Here is a 19,466-nt window from a genome sequence, read left to right on the forward strand (position 1 = left end):
GAGGGGAGGGGGAGGGGGTTATAACTAGCACAGGCAGAGACCGGTGACGAGATGAGAAACTGTATAACCAATGTTTGATTGATGTATAGTATTGCACGTAGAAATGGATCAGTCGAGACAGAGTATTCTGTGGAGTCTTGGCATATGAATTACAGATGCTTTTAGGGGGATTAATGCTGGCAGCAAGCATTTATCCGAGTGGTTTAGAGAAACCACTCACTGAAACATTATGAGTGCTTGTTGTTGTACATGCTATGGTGCCAGCGTGTTCCTTTCAGTTGATACTCTTAAAATTTCAGAGGAATGAGGCCTAACGAGGAGGCCTAGCTTTTGTCGAGGTAGTATACAAATTGTCGAAGCAAAAGACAGGCAATAAGGCCCATACTCTCCTTCACACCTGCATAATAATCAGCAGCACGCACCAATACTTTTCCCACAAGGCTGACATGTTACTCTTACTCCAGTATCACTCTTCTAAACATTTAATCACTACTACACAATTCATTTTAAAAGAAATAATACAGATGAAAAATGCTTCAAGGGAATGTGAAACTTAAGCAGGAAGGGTAATTACCATGCTTTCCATAATATTCGCCTCCCTCTGGCATCTTGAAATTCGTTTTCTGTGGCTAATGTTCAAATGTGCAGAGAACCCAAGTTACTTTCCTTCAAAGAACACTGCTGGGGCTTTCTTTCCACTTGTACAGTTTTTTCAAAAGGCAAGGAGAAGTAAGGATCACGTGGGGAGAAACCAGTCTAACCTGTCCTTGTGCGCCTGGCCAGTCAAAAATGCTCCACCTTACTATTGCCCCCTTCCCTGCCCCCACCTTGTTTATCCTGAAACAAGTTGCTCGTCCCAATGTGTGTTCCACCTGTGTATCTCCTCCCACCTCTAAACGAAGCCTCTCTCTTTCTGGCTTCTTCTTGTTGTACTCCAGAGATCAGAGGAGACGCATAAACCCAACTGCAGGAAGTATGGGAGGGACACAGAAGAGGCGTGTCTGTGTGAAAGGATGGGTGGGAACTGTTGGTGTGTAAAAATGGGAAAGGGAAAATAATGGAAAGTTGTGTTGTTGTTATCAGAAACATGTGTTTTCTTAAAACAACTGGAAATGTAGAAGTTTGTGTAGCCTTTATGGAGCAATGATTAGCTCCAGCTAATTCATTGATAGTGGGCTAAATGGCAATTAATTTGTTAGTGTCGTGTAACATTATTAGGACTCACTTCTATATTTAAGTCTCAGCATTATCAATGTTTTATAGAAGAACTTACTCTAAGCTATGGAAATCCAAAGATGTACTGTAAATTCATTTTTATGATGCTGTTTCAACAATCTCTTTAATCAGCAGTCAAGTCAGAAATGCGGTGAATGAATTTATGATTTTAACAATGAGCCCACAGTGTGACTAAATGCGTGGATATTTATAACTGATGATGACAGAAACGGAACATGACTGAACATTTCCATTCATTTTGTTTTGGTGAGCAATTGAACTGCGCATGAAAGTACCAGTTCAGAATTTGCCTCTCCTCGATCATCAATCTCTCTTGTGCAGCATACAAGTTACAACAGTCTTTAATGTTACATTTTAGGGGATGCATCAGGTGATGCAGGGTGGTGGCTGTGGGAACAGTTCTAATCCTTTAAAAAGCTCTCCGGTGGGGGTCAAATCCAATTTTACATTTTGAAACCAGAGCAAGGGGTATCAATTTAATTTAATTATTAGGTGTGCAAATGGCATTTCCAACCGGTGTAGGAACATTCATTAATTTTACCGCTTATCCTCACTAGGGTCACGGGCATGCTGGTGCCTATCCCGGCTGTCTTGGGGGGGAAAGGTGGGGTACACCCTGAACTGGTTGCCAGCCAATCACATGGCACATATAAACGAACAACCATTCGCACTCACATTCACACCAACGGAGAATTTAAAGTCTTCAATTAACCTACCACGCATGTTTTTGGGATGTGGGAGGAAACCAAAATATCCGGAGAAAACCCACGCAGGCATGGGGAGAACATGCAAACTCCACCCAGGCAAGGCTGGATTTGAACACAGGTCCTTAGAACTGTGAGGCAGATGTGCAAAGCAGTCACCCACCGTGCCGCCGTAGAAACATTGATCATTTAAAAACAAAGCAATTTTCATTTACTATTGCAGCTAAACCTGACTGTGACTCAAAACATGCACCCACACATAAATTAAAAATGTATGATATTTATCTTGGCGGCACGGTGGACGACTGGTTAGAGCGTCAGCCTCACAGTTCTGAGGACCCGAGTTCAAGCCCCGGCCCCGCCTGTGTGGAGTTTGCAGGTTCTCCCCGTGCCTGTGTGGGTTTTCTCCGGGCACTCAGGTTTCCTCCCACATCCCAAAAACATGCATTAATTGGAGACTCTAAATTGCCCGTTGGCATGACTGTGAGTGCGAATGGTTGTTTGTTTCTATGTGCCCTGCGATTGGCTGGCAACCAGTTCAGGGTGTACCCCGCCTCCTGCCCAATGACAGCTGGGATAGGCTCCAGCACACCCGCGGCCCGAGTGAGGGGAAGTGGCTCAGAAAATGGATGGATGGATGATTTCTATCTTTTTTTAAGGAATGGGGAAATTACAACTAGCTGCCATTTACAAAAAGTGCCCCTTTTCACAATTATTGTATGTTACAACCAACAATAAGTATTAGAGGAGTCTGGCCTGGTATCCCATTATCATAGACTACAACAGAGGCCACTATCTGCAGTATATTTTTGTTTTTACTGACATGCAGTCAAAGGCAGAGTTCCCATGCCTTCTTTTCATCCTCACCAGTCTTCGTATCCTAGTGGCGGGTCGTGCATTTGGTACCTTGGCCTTCCCCATTACCACCCCTTTTAACTCTCACTCCGATGTATACTTTTATGCGTCGAACACGACATTTACAACCAGATCCCACACATGCAGCCATGCAAGGACAGATTCAGAGTGAGAGATATGAGTAACGAGTGCTGTATCACTTGAGCTGGGGTCGGAGGGACGATGCCTTGCTCAAAGGCACCTTTAAAGTAGCCAGCAAACAGACTAGGATCTTCAGAATCAGAATCATCTTTATCAGAATCAGAATCATCTTTATTGGCCAAGTATGTCCAAAACACACAAGGAATTTGTCTTCGGTAGTTGGAGCCGCTCTAGTACAACAGACAGTCAATTTACAGAACACTTTGGAGACATAAAGACATTGACAAAAAACAATTGTGCAAAAAGATGCACAGTCCTCTAGCACTTAGAGCAGTTCGAATGACTACTATTGCAATAGTCCGGTGCAATGACCATTGTGCAAAGGGCGCCGAGACTTCAAGGAGTGTATCCGGTTTAAAGTGACGAGTAGTGTGATAATCTGGGACAATGTTGGTTGTGCAAATGTTGCAGATACTCCTCAATCCGTGTGCAAATGGAGCAGATGCTACTCTGGCATGAGTCGCCAGTATTGGTCAACAACAGATATGCAAATAGTGCAACGTGGCGAGACAACTACAGTGAGTGCACGAGTAATATATAATTGGCCCCACAGAAATGTGACAACGAACTCAAGTCAAACAATTGCCAGCATGTTGAAATGGAATTGTAGGTTAGGTGTTTAAGAAGTTGATCGCAAGAGGGAAGAAGCTGTTGGAATGTCTGCTAGTTCTAGTTTGCATTGATCGGTAGAGCCTACCTGAGGGAAGGAGCTGGAAGAGCTGGTGACTGGGATGTGGAGGGTCAGAGAGGATGTTGCACACTCTTGTCTTAGTTCTGGCAGCGTGCAAGTCCTCAAGGGTGGGTAGGGGGGTACCGACAATCCTTTCAGCAGTTTTGATTGTCCGTTGCAGTCGGAGTTTGTCCTTTTTTGTAGCAGCACCAAACCAGAACACAGGACTGATTCGATGACCGCTGTGTAGAACTGCCTCAGCAGCTCCTGTGGCAGGCCGTGCTTACTCAGAAGCCGCAGGACGTACATCCTCTGCTGGGCCTTTTTGAGGACGGAGTTGATGTTGGTCGCCCAGTTCAGGTCCTGAGAGACTGTAATTCCCAGGAACTTGAAGGTCTCGACGGTTGACACAAGGTAGCTGGACAACGTGAGGGGCAGCTATGGCGAAGGATGCATCCTGAAGTCCACGATCATCTCTAAAGTCTTGAGCGTGTTCAGCTCCACGTTGTGTCGGCTGCACCACAGCTCCAGCCGCTCCATTTCCTGTCGATATGCAGACTCGTCACTGTCCTTGATGAGGCCGATGACAGTGGTGTCATCTGCAAACTTCAGGAGTTTGACAGTCGGGTGCGCTGAGGGTGCAGTCGTTCGTGTAGAGAGAGAAGAGCAGCGGAGAGAGGACACAACCTTGGGGCGCCCCAGTGCTGATGCTGCGTGTGGATGTGGTGGCATCCCCCAGCCTGACCTGCTGTGTCCTGCACGTCAGAAAGCTGTAAATCCACTGGCAGATGGCAGGTGAGACGCTGAGCTGGAGAAGCTTGGATGAAAGGAGTTCAGGGATGATGGTGTTGAACGCTGAGCTGAAGTCCACGAACAGGATCCTCGCGTAGGTCCCTGCACTGTCAAGGTGTTCTAGGATGAAGTGCAGTCCCATGTTGACTGCATCATCCGCAGACCTGTTCGCTCGGTAGGCAAACTGCAGGGGGTGCAGCAGGGGACCTATGACGCTCTTGAGGTGATACAGCACGAGACGTTCAAAGGACTTCATGACCACAGATGTCAAGGCGACAGGCCTGTAGTCATTTAGACCCGAGATTGCAGGTTTCTTGGGGACTGGAATGATGGTGGAGCGTTTGAAACAGGATGGTACTTCGCACAGTTCCAGAGATCTATTGACGATCTGAGTGAAGACTGGCATGCACAGTTTGAGGCAGGATGGGGACACATGGGGACAAAGCTTTGTTAATCTTTTGTTGTTTGAAGATGCGTCTCACATCCTGTTCGCGGATGGTTAACGCAGAAGTTGGTGGTGTGATTGTGGTCGGTGGTGCGGCCGGATGGGTGGGTCTGAAAGTGTCCTTTTCATATCTGCAGTAGAAGGTATTCAAGTCGTTGGCTAGTGTGCTATTGTTCTCAGCTTGGGGGGATCGTCGCTTGTAATTAGTCAGCTATTGGAATGCATGCCAGACTGATTTTGTTGTTGTTAGTGCTAAACTGTTTTTCCAACTTTGCTGCATAGCTCCTCTTTGCAATGTTAATTTCTATAGTTAGCTGGTTTCTAGCTTGATTATACAGGGCCCTGTCCCCGCTCTGATATGCGTCCTCCTTAGCTTGGCGAAGCTACTTAAGTTTAGCAGTGAACCACGGCTTGTTGTTGTTGAATGTGCGAAATGACTTTGTTGGTACGCACACAGAAACTGATATAGGATGTTACAGTGTCCGTACAGTCATCCAGGCTGCCAGCTGGATTTTCAAAGACACTCCAGTCTGTGCAGTCTAAGCAGCTTTGAAGTTCCATCTTTGCTTCATTGGTCCACTTTTTCACTGTTTTCACTGTAGGCTTTGCGCATTTAAGTTATTGCCTGTACGTCGGTATTACGTGAATTAAGCAGTGATCAGACGAGCCCAGGACTGCACGAGGTATAGCACGGTATGCGTTTTTTAGCGTAGTATTGCAGTGGTCCAAAATGTTATTTTCCCTGGTGGGACAGTCGATGTGCTGCTTGTATTTAGGGAGTTCGTGGTTGAGTTTAGCTTTGTTAAAGTCCCCGAGAATAATGAGGGGTGAGTCCGGGTGTTTTTTTTCAATGTTGTTGACTTGTTCGGCGAGCGTTAGCAGTGCGACGTTCGTGTTAGCTTGAGGCGGGATGTACACGCCAGCCAGGATGAATGATGTGAACTCACGTGGCGAGTAGAATGGCTTACAGTTCAAAAACAGCGACTCCAAATGCGGGCTGCAGTGTGTGCTGAGCTCCGTGACGTCTGTACACCATTTTTCGTTAATATAGAAGCATATCCCGCCACCCTTTGTTTTCCCTGATGATTCCATGTCGCGGTCTGCTCGATGAATATGGAAGCCGGGAAGCATGACGGCGCCATCGGGTACAGCGTTGCAAAGCCAAGTCTCCGTAAAGCACATGGCGGCGGAACGTCCGAAGTCTTTACTGGTCTTTAACAGAAGATGAAGCTCGTCCATTTTATTGGGTAGGGAGCATACATCCGCGAGGTGGATCGATGGGAACGCCAATCTGTGTCCTCTCTAGCGGAGTTTCACTTGGATGCCTGCTCTCTTCCCTCTGTGGCGCCGCTTCCGCCTCCATGTGGCGAAAACCGCGGACGCCGCCCCGGTAAGTAACTCAGGGAAAAAACTGAGCGGATTTGCGAAAGTTGGTGAAAGAAAGTCCGGAGTAGCCTCCTTGATGGTTAGCAAGTCTCCCCTTGTGTAAGTGTGTCGTGTAATGTCTCCAAAGACGAACGAAAAACACAAAAACAAAAACAATACGAGAGAGCGCGTTACCGAGGCGACCACACTGGTAGGCGCTATCTTAAGATCTTAAGATCTTCGAACAACTAGTTGCCATTTTTAAATTTTTGTCCGTATTGGGGCTCAAACCCATGAATGAACCTACTGCCGCCTCATGGGGGGGAAACACAAAGGTGGAATCAATAGTATTAATAAAAGTACCGTCGAGTAAAACATTTATTAATTAAACTTGTGTTTGACCATGTCAGGCTGTCAGCAGAGATTGAACAAAAGGTCTATTTACCTTCACTCCACATGTTTATCTTCCATGCAAAAAAAATCACTGCCCGGATTCAAACAAGCAAATATGTTAAATTGTTTGCACCGCAGTGGTTAACCGTCTATGTTGTACTGTCAACTGGCCAATTATGCTGAACTAGTGTGGCACAAATGTGGCAGAAGACTTATCTTGTTTAAGGGTCTAACTATTGTCCTACAACAAAAACATAATCAAACCAAACAAAACAAACAAAATTCTGGTTGTAATGAACCATCTTTGACTTGGGTATTTGGCACAAACATCATCAGGTGCAGTCAAATTGGTTAAAAAAAAAAAATAAATCAACAGTAACATTATTAATTTCCCTACACCAAAGTGAACACAGTTGATTGGGCTTTAACACCTGTGTATCCTTGAGACAAAAACACTGTGGCTAGTCCGGGGGAAAGGCTTTAGGTTGATAAAAAGTATAAATATTGAACTCTGCAGCGATGGAAAAAAAATATTCTTGTGGTCCAGATCCCATCCTGCTTAGTGCCTACTGTACATGCCTGTGGGGGCAGTATTATGATCTATCTACAACCCATTTCCAATGAAGTTGAGACGTTGTGTTAAATGTAAATAAAAACAGAACACAATGATTTGCAAATCATGTTCGGCCTATATTTAATTGAATACACCACAAAGACAAGATATTTAATGTTCAAACTGATACTTTATTGTTTTTACCATATAATCATTAACTTAGAATTTTATGGCTGCAACACGTTCCACAAAAGCTGGGACAGGGTCAGGTTTACCACTGTGTTACATCACCTTTTCTTTTAACAACATTCAATAAACGTTTGGGAACTGAGGACACTAACTGTTGAAGCTTTGTAGGTGGAATTATTTCCTATTCTCACTTGATGTACAGCTTCAGCTGTTCAACAGTCCGGGGTCTCCGTTGTCGTATTTTACGCTTCAAAATGCGCCACACATTTTCAATGGGAGAAAGGTCTGGACTGCAGGCAGGCCAGTCTAGTACCCGCACTCTTTTACTACAAAGCCACGCTGTTGTAACACATGCAGAATGTGGTTTGGCATTGTCTTGCTGAAATAAGCAGGGGCGTCCATGAAAAAGACGTTGCTTGGATGGCAGCATATGTTTCTCCAAAACCTGTATGTACCTTTCAGCATTAATGGGGCCTTCACAGATGTGTAAGTTACCCATGCATCAGTCCATCTTTGATGAGCCCGGGCCCAGAGAAGGCGGAGGCGTTTCTGGGTGTTGTTGATAAATGGCTTTTGCTTTGCATAGTAGAGTTTCAAGTTGCACTTACGGATGTAGCGCCGAACTGTATTTACTGACATTGGTTTTCTGAAGTGTTCCTAAGCCCATGTGGTGCTATCCTTTACAGATTGATGTCGGTTTTTGATGCAGTGCCGCCTGACGGATCGAAGGTAACGGCATTCAATGTTTGTTTTCGGCCTTGCCACTTACGTGTAGTGATTTCTCCAGCTTCTCTGAACTTTTTGATGATATTATGGACCGTAGAGGATGAAATCCCTAAATTCCTTGCAATTGTACATTGAGGAACATTGTCCTTAAACTATTCGACTATTTTCTCACACACTTGTTCACAAAGAGGTGAACCTCGGCCCATCTTTGCTTGTGGATGACTGAGCAATTCAGGGAAGCTCCTTTTATACCCAATCATAGCACCCACCTGTTCCCAATTAGCCTGTTCACCTGTGGGATGTTCCTAACAGGTGTTTGATGAGCATTCCTCAACTTTCTCAGTTTTTTTTGCCACCTGTCCCAGCTTTTTTGGAAGGTGTTGCAGCCATAAAATTCCAAGTTAATGATTATTTGCTCAAAACAATAATGTTTATCAGTTTGAACATTAAATATCTGGTCTTTGTTGTGTATTCAATTAAATATAGGTTGAACATGATTTGCAAATCATTGTTGTCTGCTTTTATTTATGTTTAACAGAACATCCCAACTTAATTGTAATTGGGGTTGTGTAGTGTTGAATGTACATGAGTACACCCCCTTATCCAAAATTAAGCTTTGCTAGACTTGCATTCGTGTGCACTCATTTTTGCATCATTACATTACTCTGTTAGAAAAAAAAGAAGTTTTCCATGTTTACATTGACAAATTTATCTTCTATCTCTATCTATCTATCTATGGGAGGGCCCAATGTTGGCTGGGCAGGGGTCAAAATGTGTTTGGTATTCACCTCAAAAGCTGGTAGTAGTGTTACCAAAGTAAGACAAGTCATCGGGATTAGGCAGAAATTGAGGTGTTATCTTTTAAAGTATAGACTGACTGAATTGTAGGCAAATGTGTATAACATCTCAAGGTTACAGCTGCTGTCTTCCATTCCTGTGTCCCACATATCTTTTATTACAGGCTCTCGCCAAGAAAACACCACAATGATGATAGCCTTAACATCTGTAACGCAACAGGAGTCTCTTTAATAGTATTTTTTAAATAGTATTACTATCCTACTAATACTTCATTTTCAAATTAACAACCTTCAAAAATCTGAATCCTCATCCTCATACGTAAGACCAAACTGATCTCAGAAAAGTTTGGTCTATCTTCTGTTTACATTGAAATAGCATCACAATGGAACTGTATAGATAGTGTTCAATAACATGGACAGTATTTGTTTGTCCGCCATCTTGGCGGTTGAGATTAGAGATTAGGGGGATTCTGGATTCAAATGCTCAATAAGCAAAAAAAAATGCGTCGACCTCCAACATGGCGGCTTATAACATCACAGAAAAACTATCTGTAGATGGTTTGCATTATATTTCATCATTGATTTGACTTGAACAATATTATTTTATTAGATGATTTGACAATATATAATACGAACTCCAAACAAATGTAAAGGCCTTTATTAATTCCCATCTCATTGTCTAGCAAACTGAAAGAACATAATACAGCAATCAAATTGCAATAAAAGTCAAATCTGTACATCTGTATTATGAAAGTAATATGGAGTAATGGGCTTTAGAAAAGACTACTTGTACTTTTAACATCTAAATTACTGACCTTAATAGCACATACTGTAACTGTCACGCTTAGCCAGTTGGCAAGAACCCCAGTTCGCAAACTCAAATGATGTGATCTGTCTGGGTTGTTAAGACTAGGAGCAATCACATTAAAGTAGAAACAGGTGGCTACCATTATGAAGAGATTCTTTGCTGTTTGTGATCAGTGGGGAAAAAGTGGTACTGAAACTCACCAAACTACAAAAAAAAAAAGCCCAAATCTGCTGCTTGTTCAGGCTTCAACAAACAGGACAGGAAGGAAGGTCAGAGAAAATTTGAATTATGTTTCAAAGCACTCTTCTATATATGGCTTCTAATTACAGCTCATCTACAGCAGGGCATGGCTGCTTCAGATCCTGTCATTGTGGGTTGTTGGTTTTTGAGTTACAACTAGGCCTGAAATTACTACATCATGTGAAGTCCATAGCTCAGAACCAATGAAAAGCTTTCTCAGTGGTCCAGATTTGTTCAACATTAAGGGGAGCATGTTTATAGTTTTCCATTTGAGTGTAAAAACTGGCCAGTATTTGTGCTGACTTTCTGACTTTGGAAAGGGACAAAAAAAAAGTAATTATATTCGAACACCCAAAATTACTCGAACCCCTGAAGCTCCTACACTTACATTAAATCTTGAAATTCCTTTTTATTTTATTGTCTATTTTAACTATTTCTTGACCAGTAGTTCTTAAAATTCCCAGAATAGTTATTTTATGTGACATTAAACCTATCCAATGTAGCTGTTAATATTGTAATGCTGTTGTATGGGATCAAGGATGACATTGTCACTGATGCATTTCATGTGCTTTCTTCCCACGTGCAGTACAGAATGCACATTCATATAAGAGCTGCTATCGGTTACAACACACACCTAGCACTCCACACACAAGACACCCTGACTTTAATGCTGTGAACATTGGCACCTATTCCATAGTTCTGGACTTAAAAGCAATATCTGCAGAAAAAACAAATCCCCCCCAAAATAGACTCAGTACTAATTTTAGGCTTCTTTTCTGATGGCATATTTGATTTTCAGCCAGATTTTGGCAGCCACATTTTGGTCGAAAATGACACGCAGCCACGTGACATCAGGAGCGCAGGACGAGGACATTTCCTCATTAAACCATGTGTTCTATGGTCTAATCGTCGCCCATATTGAAAGTCTGGATGTGTTTTTTTTTTTTTTTTTTTTTAAATAAGTAAAAATAGTGCGGTCAGATACATTTGAGTAGGCTTGCATTGTTAAAATCAATCGCTGTAATGCATCGTTGAAGAAGCAAGGTAGCGCATGATAAGTGTGTGCAGATTAATTTCCCGCCTGTATACACGGCTTTTGTCAGCTCAATGTTGTATTGATTGCATTGGTCACCTTTGAAAAAGAGTTTGGGGAAGATGACGTAACACAGGCAGAGGCGGCGGAACTGGGTGGGGGTCAATAAGGGCACGTGCCCCTCTGCTTTTTACGTGATGTGCCCCTATGTGTGCGATATGCCCCTTTTCCAGAAAGGAAAACACCCCTTTCCAGGAACGGAAAATTTCGATAACCCCTTTGCCCACAGGAGCGAAGGCAGCGTTAAAAAGTACTGTGCCTCCCCCACTCGAAGGTTATGTTCACACTGCAGGTCAATTCTCATTTTTTAGCCCAATGTGACATGGATCAGATTTTTTTTTTTTTCATGTCAACATGAATAGTACAGTTCCAATTTTTTCATATGCGACCATGGACTCTTTCATATGTGGATATAAATCGGATATGTGTCCAACGCAAGTGCAATATGGACACTCACAAGGCGCGCATATGAATTTATATACAACGGCTGAAATCCGTATTTAACTCGTCAATATATTTCCAAGGGGGCTACTGACATGGAAATGTCACCAGATGTTGGGAACAACCCAAGTAATCCATACAGACAAAGAAAGTAGAACAAATAAGATCAGAATTAAGTTGTGTGTAATAATGTGAAATGACACAGGGAAAAGGTATTGAACACGCCAACTGGTATTTTTTATGTAACACTTTGTATAAAAGCCTTTGTTTGGAATGACAGCTTCAAGACGCCTCCTGTATGGATAAACTAGTCGTATGCATTGCTCTGGTGTGATTTTGGCCCATTCCTCCACACAAGCAGTCTTCAAATCTTGAAGGTTCCATGGGCTTCTTTTATGGACCTTGAGTTTCAGTTCTCTCCATAGATTTTCGATTGGATTCAAGTCAGGTGATTGGCTGGGCCATTCTACCAGCTTTATTATTTTTTAAAGTATATTTTGTAAGAAAAATGGTGATGTGTTAAATACCTATTTCAGCTGCTATATCATCAAAAGGTGACAAAGATCACAATTGTTCGACAAAACAGAGATGCCGCGAGACGGCAATGGCGGACAAAGAAGCAGAAACCAGTCAGTAGCGAAAAGAATATGCTTTAGAACTGACAAGTACAATAAAATGTTGGCTTCGGTTGCACAAAATCCTTGGAATGGCCACTAATACGTCATAATGAGACCTCTGCGAGGGGCCACATTTACTATACTTCCGTAACCACGCTTCCTCTAAGTTGTGCGCATGTGCAATGTGACATCCGGTTTTGTGCACATGCATGTGACGTCACAGGCGTGTTCCGTCCACAATAGAAGCCACATTTGTTTTTGTAAAGTCAACCACTGCATAAAAAGATCGGATTTAACAAAAAAATCCAAATTGGTTATCATGCCCTCCAGTGTGAATGTAGCCTAAAAGTTGTTCCACTGCCTATGAACACAGGCATTTGCTTTGAAAGGTTTGTGCAACCACAGCATACTTTGATGGGTACGGCTGACTGGCGCCATGCTTGTACCATTTTAATCAATGACACTGTAATAAAATAGCGATTTTTTTTAGGATATTAAATTAGCGATTTAAAATAATTTTAGGTTACTGTTGAGATGATGTAGTGTGCAATGCTATACTATAGCTTGGCTTGAGCGAAGCTTGCAATGAGAATGGCTGGCGCCGGCACCGGCAGCATGTTCATGCCATTTTAATCCATGACACCGTAATCCATCCATCCATCTATCCATTTGCGGAACCGCTTATCCTCATGCAACGCAATATGAAATTGAATGAAACGTTGTTTGGAAACTCAAGCAAGATGTCATGTGGTTGTTTTTTTTCCTGAAAAGTTGTGATTTTGGAAGTGGGAGAATACCACCCAACAACAACGCTATATAAAATATGAGTATATACTACCACTTTTTAGTATAGACCATTCCTTTGTCCACACCAGCAATGCAGCAAAGTTGGTCTCCAGCTCAGTCGCTGACATCACACCTGATGTCAGCGACTGAGCGGCGTATCATGGATCACGACATGGCGGCGTATCAATTTTGGCAATGAAAAATGTGTTTTCCAAGGGCAATTAGTTATTTACTGATTGCTCCAAAACAGATTAATATATTATTGGAAATGACAGTTTCATCTTCTTGAGCAAAAATAAGACATCTGGACGCTATAGGTCCTTTAAATGCCCTTTTTGCTCTTTCATTTGAATGTCTGTTTGCTCTTTCATCTGAATGTTCTTTTGCGCTTTCATGTGAAATTCATCTAAATTTAGACTGCATACTGATTGTGGTGTTTGCATGTTAGAGAGTTTATGAGTGATGCCTTCATTCAAAACTTCATAATTGCTATTCCCTTGAAAACACAAGCATAACTAGCACTTCTATACTAGCACCCGTTTGTCCATTTTAATTAATAGTATATTTTCACCGAGGGTGCAGACCAAAACAATCCATACAAACTTGGGCACAATCCAACCCTAATCAGAACCAAGTGTCTAAACTACACCATAATGATGCAACTACACTACAGTGTAAACAGATGAGATTGCTGACATGCCAAACACATCGGTTTAGCACGTACAGTATGTATTACAGATCAATTGGCTGGTTTTATTGTGGGAGTTCGAAAAGAAGCTGAAGGGAAGTCGACCAAGTTTACAAACCAATGAATTGACTTGGACCAGAGAAGGCAAACTTTAAGCGTGAAAGCACCCTGAGCAACTTAGTATGTGTTCTTTATTTGTCCTTTTAATTCTTGGACTAACATTACACATTTTTAGATAGGATATGGTACAGCAGTGGAACAGACCAGATGATGATAAGTAGTTTGCATACCACTGAACTGTTGCAAAATGCTGTTAAAAACTACGCATGACTAAACTAAGGACTTGGAAACTACATTTTCGCTAGTTTTTGGTTACTATCAGAATGACCTTAATTTGGTCAATATATTTAAAAAATGCATCTACATGACACAGGCTTTTATTCAGAGTATTTCCTTCATCAAATAAATGTCTGAATAATGCGAGTGCCAATGTAATCATAGTCATCATAGCCGGCGCAAGGAGAACAGGACACTGTGATACACTAATATGATGAAATGGTTGTCTTGGACCACAAGATTTTCAAGCATGACTCAAAACACAGTCACTTCTTCCAAGGAGTTTGCAGACAAATCACCACTGCTAATTATGTCTCTCCCTATGGGTCGTAGGGCTCTGTACAGTAGTATCTGAACCCGTGATATGTCCCGATATATTTTGGTAATTAAATACTAAACACACACATGCACACAGTAGAGCCATTTCATTGAACCATTGTGGAAATGGATGACACAACATGAACCTCTTACTTATGCATCTGTATCTGTATGTGATAACACACAGTGCTGTATATTGATATACGTGTATTTCTCGGAATGACAGGTATAATTACAGAAGATTATACATAAGATTATACACTAAATGACACTAAAACAACACAAGAACTGGAACCCTAGAGCAGAAAACAGCTAGCTAAAAAGAGAGAGAGAGAGAGAGAGAGAGAGAGAGAGACCTTCTCCCTATGTTAAAGGTATTTTTAATAAACTGTGCTACACCCTGTAAAAAGCTGGACGTCAGCTAAATTGCCTGCCATACCAATGTGTGGTATGTGGCAGCAACTGGACAAGCAAAGGATATTGTATAGGACACTGAGCCCCACAACACGGAAGGCACACCACCAGCACACTTTAAAACTTTGTGTACGTATTGTTTAAAAAAAATAGTGGCTAAGTTCCAATCTTATACTGTAAGTACTAGTTTACAATCATTGCATTTGCACAATTACAAAGCAGGGTGGCACGAGTGAAAGTGGTCCGCTGTTGCCAGCTAGCTCGCAGAAGTAAAAATCGAACGCATGGATTTAAATCCCATTAAACGTGTTGATTTATTTGCGTTATTTTGGAAGAATTACGCAATTGGATGTGGCTTTGTTTGGAGTAGCTGACATGTAAACTCGCATTGTCCTGGCTATCAAATGAGGAACATCTACAGCAGCGCCCAAAATAATGAAGTTACCGTATTTTGGTTTCTCTTCCAATTCCATGGTATCTGAATGTTTCCCGTCACACAAAACGGCTCATAGGCGACGACTTGCGTGTATTTCCAAGCATGGGAGTGGTACTCGTCAATTACTTGTGTCCATTTGAACACAGGGTAAAAGTCCGCTCCAAAATCCTGAGTACCCTACTATCTTTAAAGGGGTATTCCTCCAAGAACAATGCTAACCAATAACAACACAGTACACACTTGATTGGCGTGACGCTCGACGAATAACTGACAAGAAGCAGCACGTAATGGTGTTTTGCTTCTTCATAACAATACCGTTAAGTGGCAGAAGCACAAATGGTTCGAGCTACCGTATTACGGCTGACATTTCTTTGAAATTCCCATTTACGAAGACATATTCTTACAAATGATTTTTTGATGCCATCACTCAAGAGCATGGATAAACGACGATCGAGAACACGCAGTAAATAGATTTATTTTAGTTTTAGCTGTTCGCAAACCAACAGTAATCAGACACCCAAAATGGCCCCACCCTCAAAGTAGTGACATGCATGTTTTATTGGCCCATGAAGGCACAAACAACATTAATTATAAATGCAAACTATTCATTTGTAATGTAGACGCATGCCTTCTATGGGTTCGTTCTGCACTCTTGAGTCACAACAGCCTGCAGAAGTGGAAGAGCTATATAGCTCTTGCAATTGCATATGCAATTGTGCTATTTAAGCAACATTGGGACAACCACATTGAATGCAAGGTAAAATTGGGAATGTGATGTATTATGACCAGTGTCTGGGAGTGACTACATGTAACGAGATTGCATAATTGAGTGGCAAAATGTACATTCCATTTTTTTACTGGGAGAAAATCTGTAATTAAGTTACAGTTGCTTTTGGAAATGTCCATGAAATTGAAACAATAGCCGCAAAAGCTGAGATTTCTTTCATATCACTTCCCCCCATCTAAAACCGACGCTTGTGATTGGCTCTCTCTGGTCATGTGTCATTCTTCTGTAGTCTGAAAGGTGACATTTGTCCAAAATATGACCTCAAAGCGCCACCAAACCCTTGAGATTTTAAAAAAGTTACAATTATAGTTACCCTTTTGAACACATAAAAAGAACATTGAGTTTGAATAGTTTCATCTTTATAATTTTTTGACTTTTTATAGAACATTAATTTATCTGGGTTGTCATATGAAGCGCTATTGTCTAAATTGTGCACATTTGTCATTAGGTCAACAAGGTATGGTATTTTTTTCCCACATGCTGTACATATACGAAAAACAAAAACAATTTGTATTATGTATTTCAATTTCATCATGTTTTGTTATCAGTTTATTATTTGTGAGAAGAACAAATGTGCTTCATTCCAAAATAATTATCTATGCTTTTGGTACACTTTTTTAAAATAGAAAATATCCAAGGGTTCTGTTGATGCAGTCATTCAAAATTAAAAAAAACGAATCAAAATGTAATCAAACGTCATTAGTTATATTACTTTGAGAACGTAATTTAAACAGTTACGCTACTATTGAATTTTCAACAATGTAACTTGTAACTGTAACCAACTACATTTCCAAAGTAATCTTCCCATCACTGATTATGAGCAGTTGTAAAAAGGGTGTACCCCTGTTCTCATTCAATCTCAGCCAGGAACCTGAAAGAAGAGAAGCCGTAGAAAATGAGTGGATGGATGAACAGTTCAAAAATACAACAATAAACCTATGAGTGTTACATTAATTGTATTTAGTTACAGTTATTGAGTTTAAGGTAGAATTGTATAATTACAAACTGGAATTCCCATAGCAACTGCAACAAATCAAAGACTACACACATTGGTCAGTTCATTCCATCATAGCAAGCCCTATATAGCATGCAAGAAGCTGCGAGCAGCAACCATCCATGCATCCATTCTTTCCATAGCGCTTGTTCCCTCTCCCATCTAACTCTGAGTGAAAGGCAGGCTAATCCCTGGACTGGTCACCAGCCTATTGCAAGACAAATAGACCAAAAAAAACATTTCACACTGAGATTCGCCCCTGTTGACAATTTTGAGTCTTCAAATAACTTTAGCGTGTTTGTTTTTGGGTCATTGATGGTGTAGTGGTGCATTTGCCTGACATCTGTACAGGCCGCGTGGGTGAGTCAGTCCTCACTCAAGGATGATGTGAATGGTTGTCTGTCTCTATGTTCCCTGTGATTGACTGTAGGCAACCAATCCAGGTGATCATCTGACTTTTGTCCAAAGTCGGCTGGGAAGGCTCCAGCTCACTGCAACACTGACCAGGATCTGTGGGATAAAAATGGAAGGATGGATGGCATGTGGGAGGAAGCCAGAGTACCTAGAGAAATCTTACACACAGGTGAGAGAACATACATACTTCACACAAGAAGACCAGAGCTGAGATTTGAACCCTTAACCTCAGAACTGTACTGTATGTGCACTACCACCACGTGGTCCTTCCTACTGTGAGCAATATATTGAATTGAATTAAACTAGTAGTAATGAAAACCTAAGGCTCAAACTCACCGTCATAACACCTGAAATAACAGTAGACTGCAAAGTAACATTTTAATTGTCATGAGTGTGAAAATAAGTCCTATACTGCAAATAAAGAGATGATGTTAAAAACAATAAAACACTCAACTGTCATGACAAAGGTGGAAAATGCGCCTCACAAATCTATTTTTAATACAGTATTCACAAAACAGTGTACAAAAAAGTTAACCATTTTAGAATATCAAATGTAAAATCTCTGCCATGAATTTAATAACAGGTGAAAATGTGTATGGATGTTAAGATGTTAACTCTGCTTTGAATTTGAGTCAGATTACTTCACATATACAAAATTCCTCTGTATCTTCTTCTTCTCTCATGCTTCCTCACCTAAAAACTTGTGATGAAACTGGCTCTTATTTTAAAATGAGTCTTGCAAAAAACATGTATCCTCTGATGCTCACTGAAATGATGTATCGTGAGATACAGTATGTCGAGGTCTATCTTAATATGCTGACATAATGTGTATTTCAAATTGTACAACTTTAGGAGTGTTCAACTTTAGAGGTTCCACTTCTAAAATTGGGGAGGAAATTATTATAGGGCACAATTAAGATACAAGTGGAGAATATCATCATGAACCAAATGAAACCATCACAATTTTGCCATTTTCTCCTCTTGCTTTTGGTTGCATTTTAAACACAACATCAGTTTGAAAGAGGCTTCGTCTCACAAATATTTTAATATGGTTACACGTATTTATTGTATGTTGTGAATCAATATAATTTTACAAAACAATTGTCCACCTATCCATTTTCTATACCGCTTGTCCTCATTAGCGTCACGGGTGAGCTGGGGCCAATTTCAGATGACTTTGGGTGAGAGACAGGGTATACAATGGACTGTTCGCCAGCCAGTTGCAGGTGACATATAGACAAACAACCATAGGCACTCACATTCATACCTATGGACAAGTATCAGTGTTCAAGTTATCTTGATATGCATGTTAAAGGAATGTGTATCCAAAAACAAAACATGCAAGTACAGGTTAACATGCAAACACTACACAGGAAGCCCTAAGCCTGTATTTGAACCCCAATCGTAAAAACTATGAGGCTGCAGACATTCCATCCTCTTGTCCACTGTGATGCTAAATGTAATCTTGTAAACTTGATAAATTATTTTCAGGACCGACTTCAACTTCCAACAATACAAATTCAAAATATCAACTAGGCCATTATTTGGTACAATTATCTCATCCAAATCCAAAACAAAGGAAGCAGTTTGTTATTACTCCCAAATGTACAACATATGGTTGACTGACATCACTGCACATACACAATGTAAAGTACAGTACAGCAGTACAGTTGTTTTGTTTTTGTGTGGTTAAACTTTAATGGCACGTGACCATTTTGTCTCGCCCCACCGCCCCCCGCACATGAGCCAAACAGGATAAACTGCAGTCATTGACGTAACCAACGCTCATGTAAAAAAAATAAAAAAGAGACTATACATTTTTTTGTCTGTCATACACTACCGGCGAATCCGCAAATTAAACACCAAAACTATCTCATTTCGTGATGAAAAAACTAAACAAGCTTAGCCACGACAACATAGTGTAACGTCCCGTACGCAATGACGTCACTGGCTACGCTGTGAAACCCAAGTACCGTAAAGGGACAAGCGATTTTCTTCTGAAGACAGGTAAATTTATCCTGAGCATAACTTACTTCATATTTTACTTATGTTCTAACCACCTAAGCATGCAATCATTTTTTTTATTGAGAAACACTATCTCTCTAGATGACACGAAAGCTACGAGCTAGCGTTGTTAGCTAATAGCAACAATAACATACAGTCTGTGT

General features: G+C 41.2%; 2 protein-coding genes across 7 annotated transcripts in view; one reads left to right on the top strand and one right to left on the bottom strand.

Moving 5' to 3' along the window:
- The window catches only part of LOC133414768 (choline transporter-like protein 2), a 28,115-nt gene extending 12,833 nt beyond the window's left edge, over nucleotides 1–15,282 (bottom strand). For 3 of the 6 annotated variants that reach the window (XR_009770074.1, XM_061700375.1, XM_061700377.1), the window contains exon 1: nucleotides 575–947. Coding sequence is in view for 5 of the 6 variants with exons in the window: in XM_061700375.1 (XP_061556359.1) it covers nucleotides 575–608 (34 nt within the window). In the remaining variant the exon portion in view is untranslated. Of the gene's footprint in view, nucleotides 1–574; nucleotides 950–15,112 lie in introns of those variants that run through there. The other 3 variants (XM_061700373.1, XM_061700376.1, XM_061700374.1) reach the window with 2 other exon arrangements.
- Nucleotides 15,283–19,118: 3,836 nt separating this feature from the next.
- LOC133414855 (glutaryl-CoA dehydrogenase, mitochondrial-like) overlaps nucleotides 19,119–19,466 on the top strand; it is a 26,224-nt gene continuing 25,876 nt past the window's right edge. Inside the window, exon 1 of the mRNA XM_061700529.1 lies at nucleotides 19,119–19,305. The gene's annotated coding sequence lies outside the window, so the exon portion shown is untranslated. The remainder of the gene's footprint in view (nucleotides 19,306–19,466) is intronic.

Source organism: Phycodurus eques, chromosome 16 (assembly GCF_024500275.1).
Source record: "Phycodurus eques isolate BA_2022a chromosome 16, UOR_Pequ_1.1, whole genome shotgun sequence".
Taxonomy (NCBI): domain Eukaryota; kingdom Metazoa; phylum Chordata; class Actinopteri; order Syngnathiformes; family Syngnathidae; genus Phycodurus; species Phycodurus eques.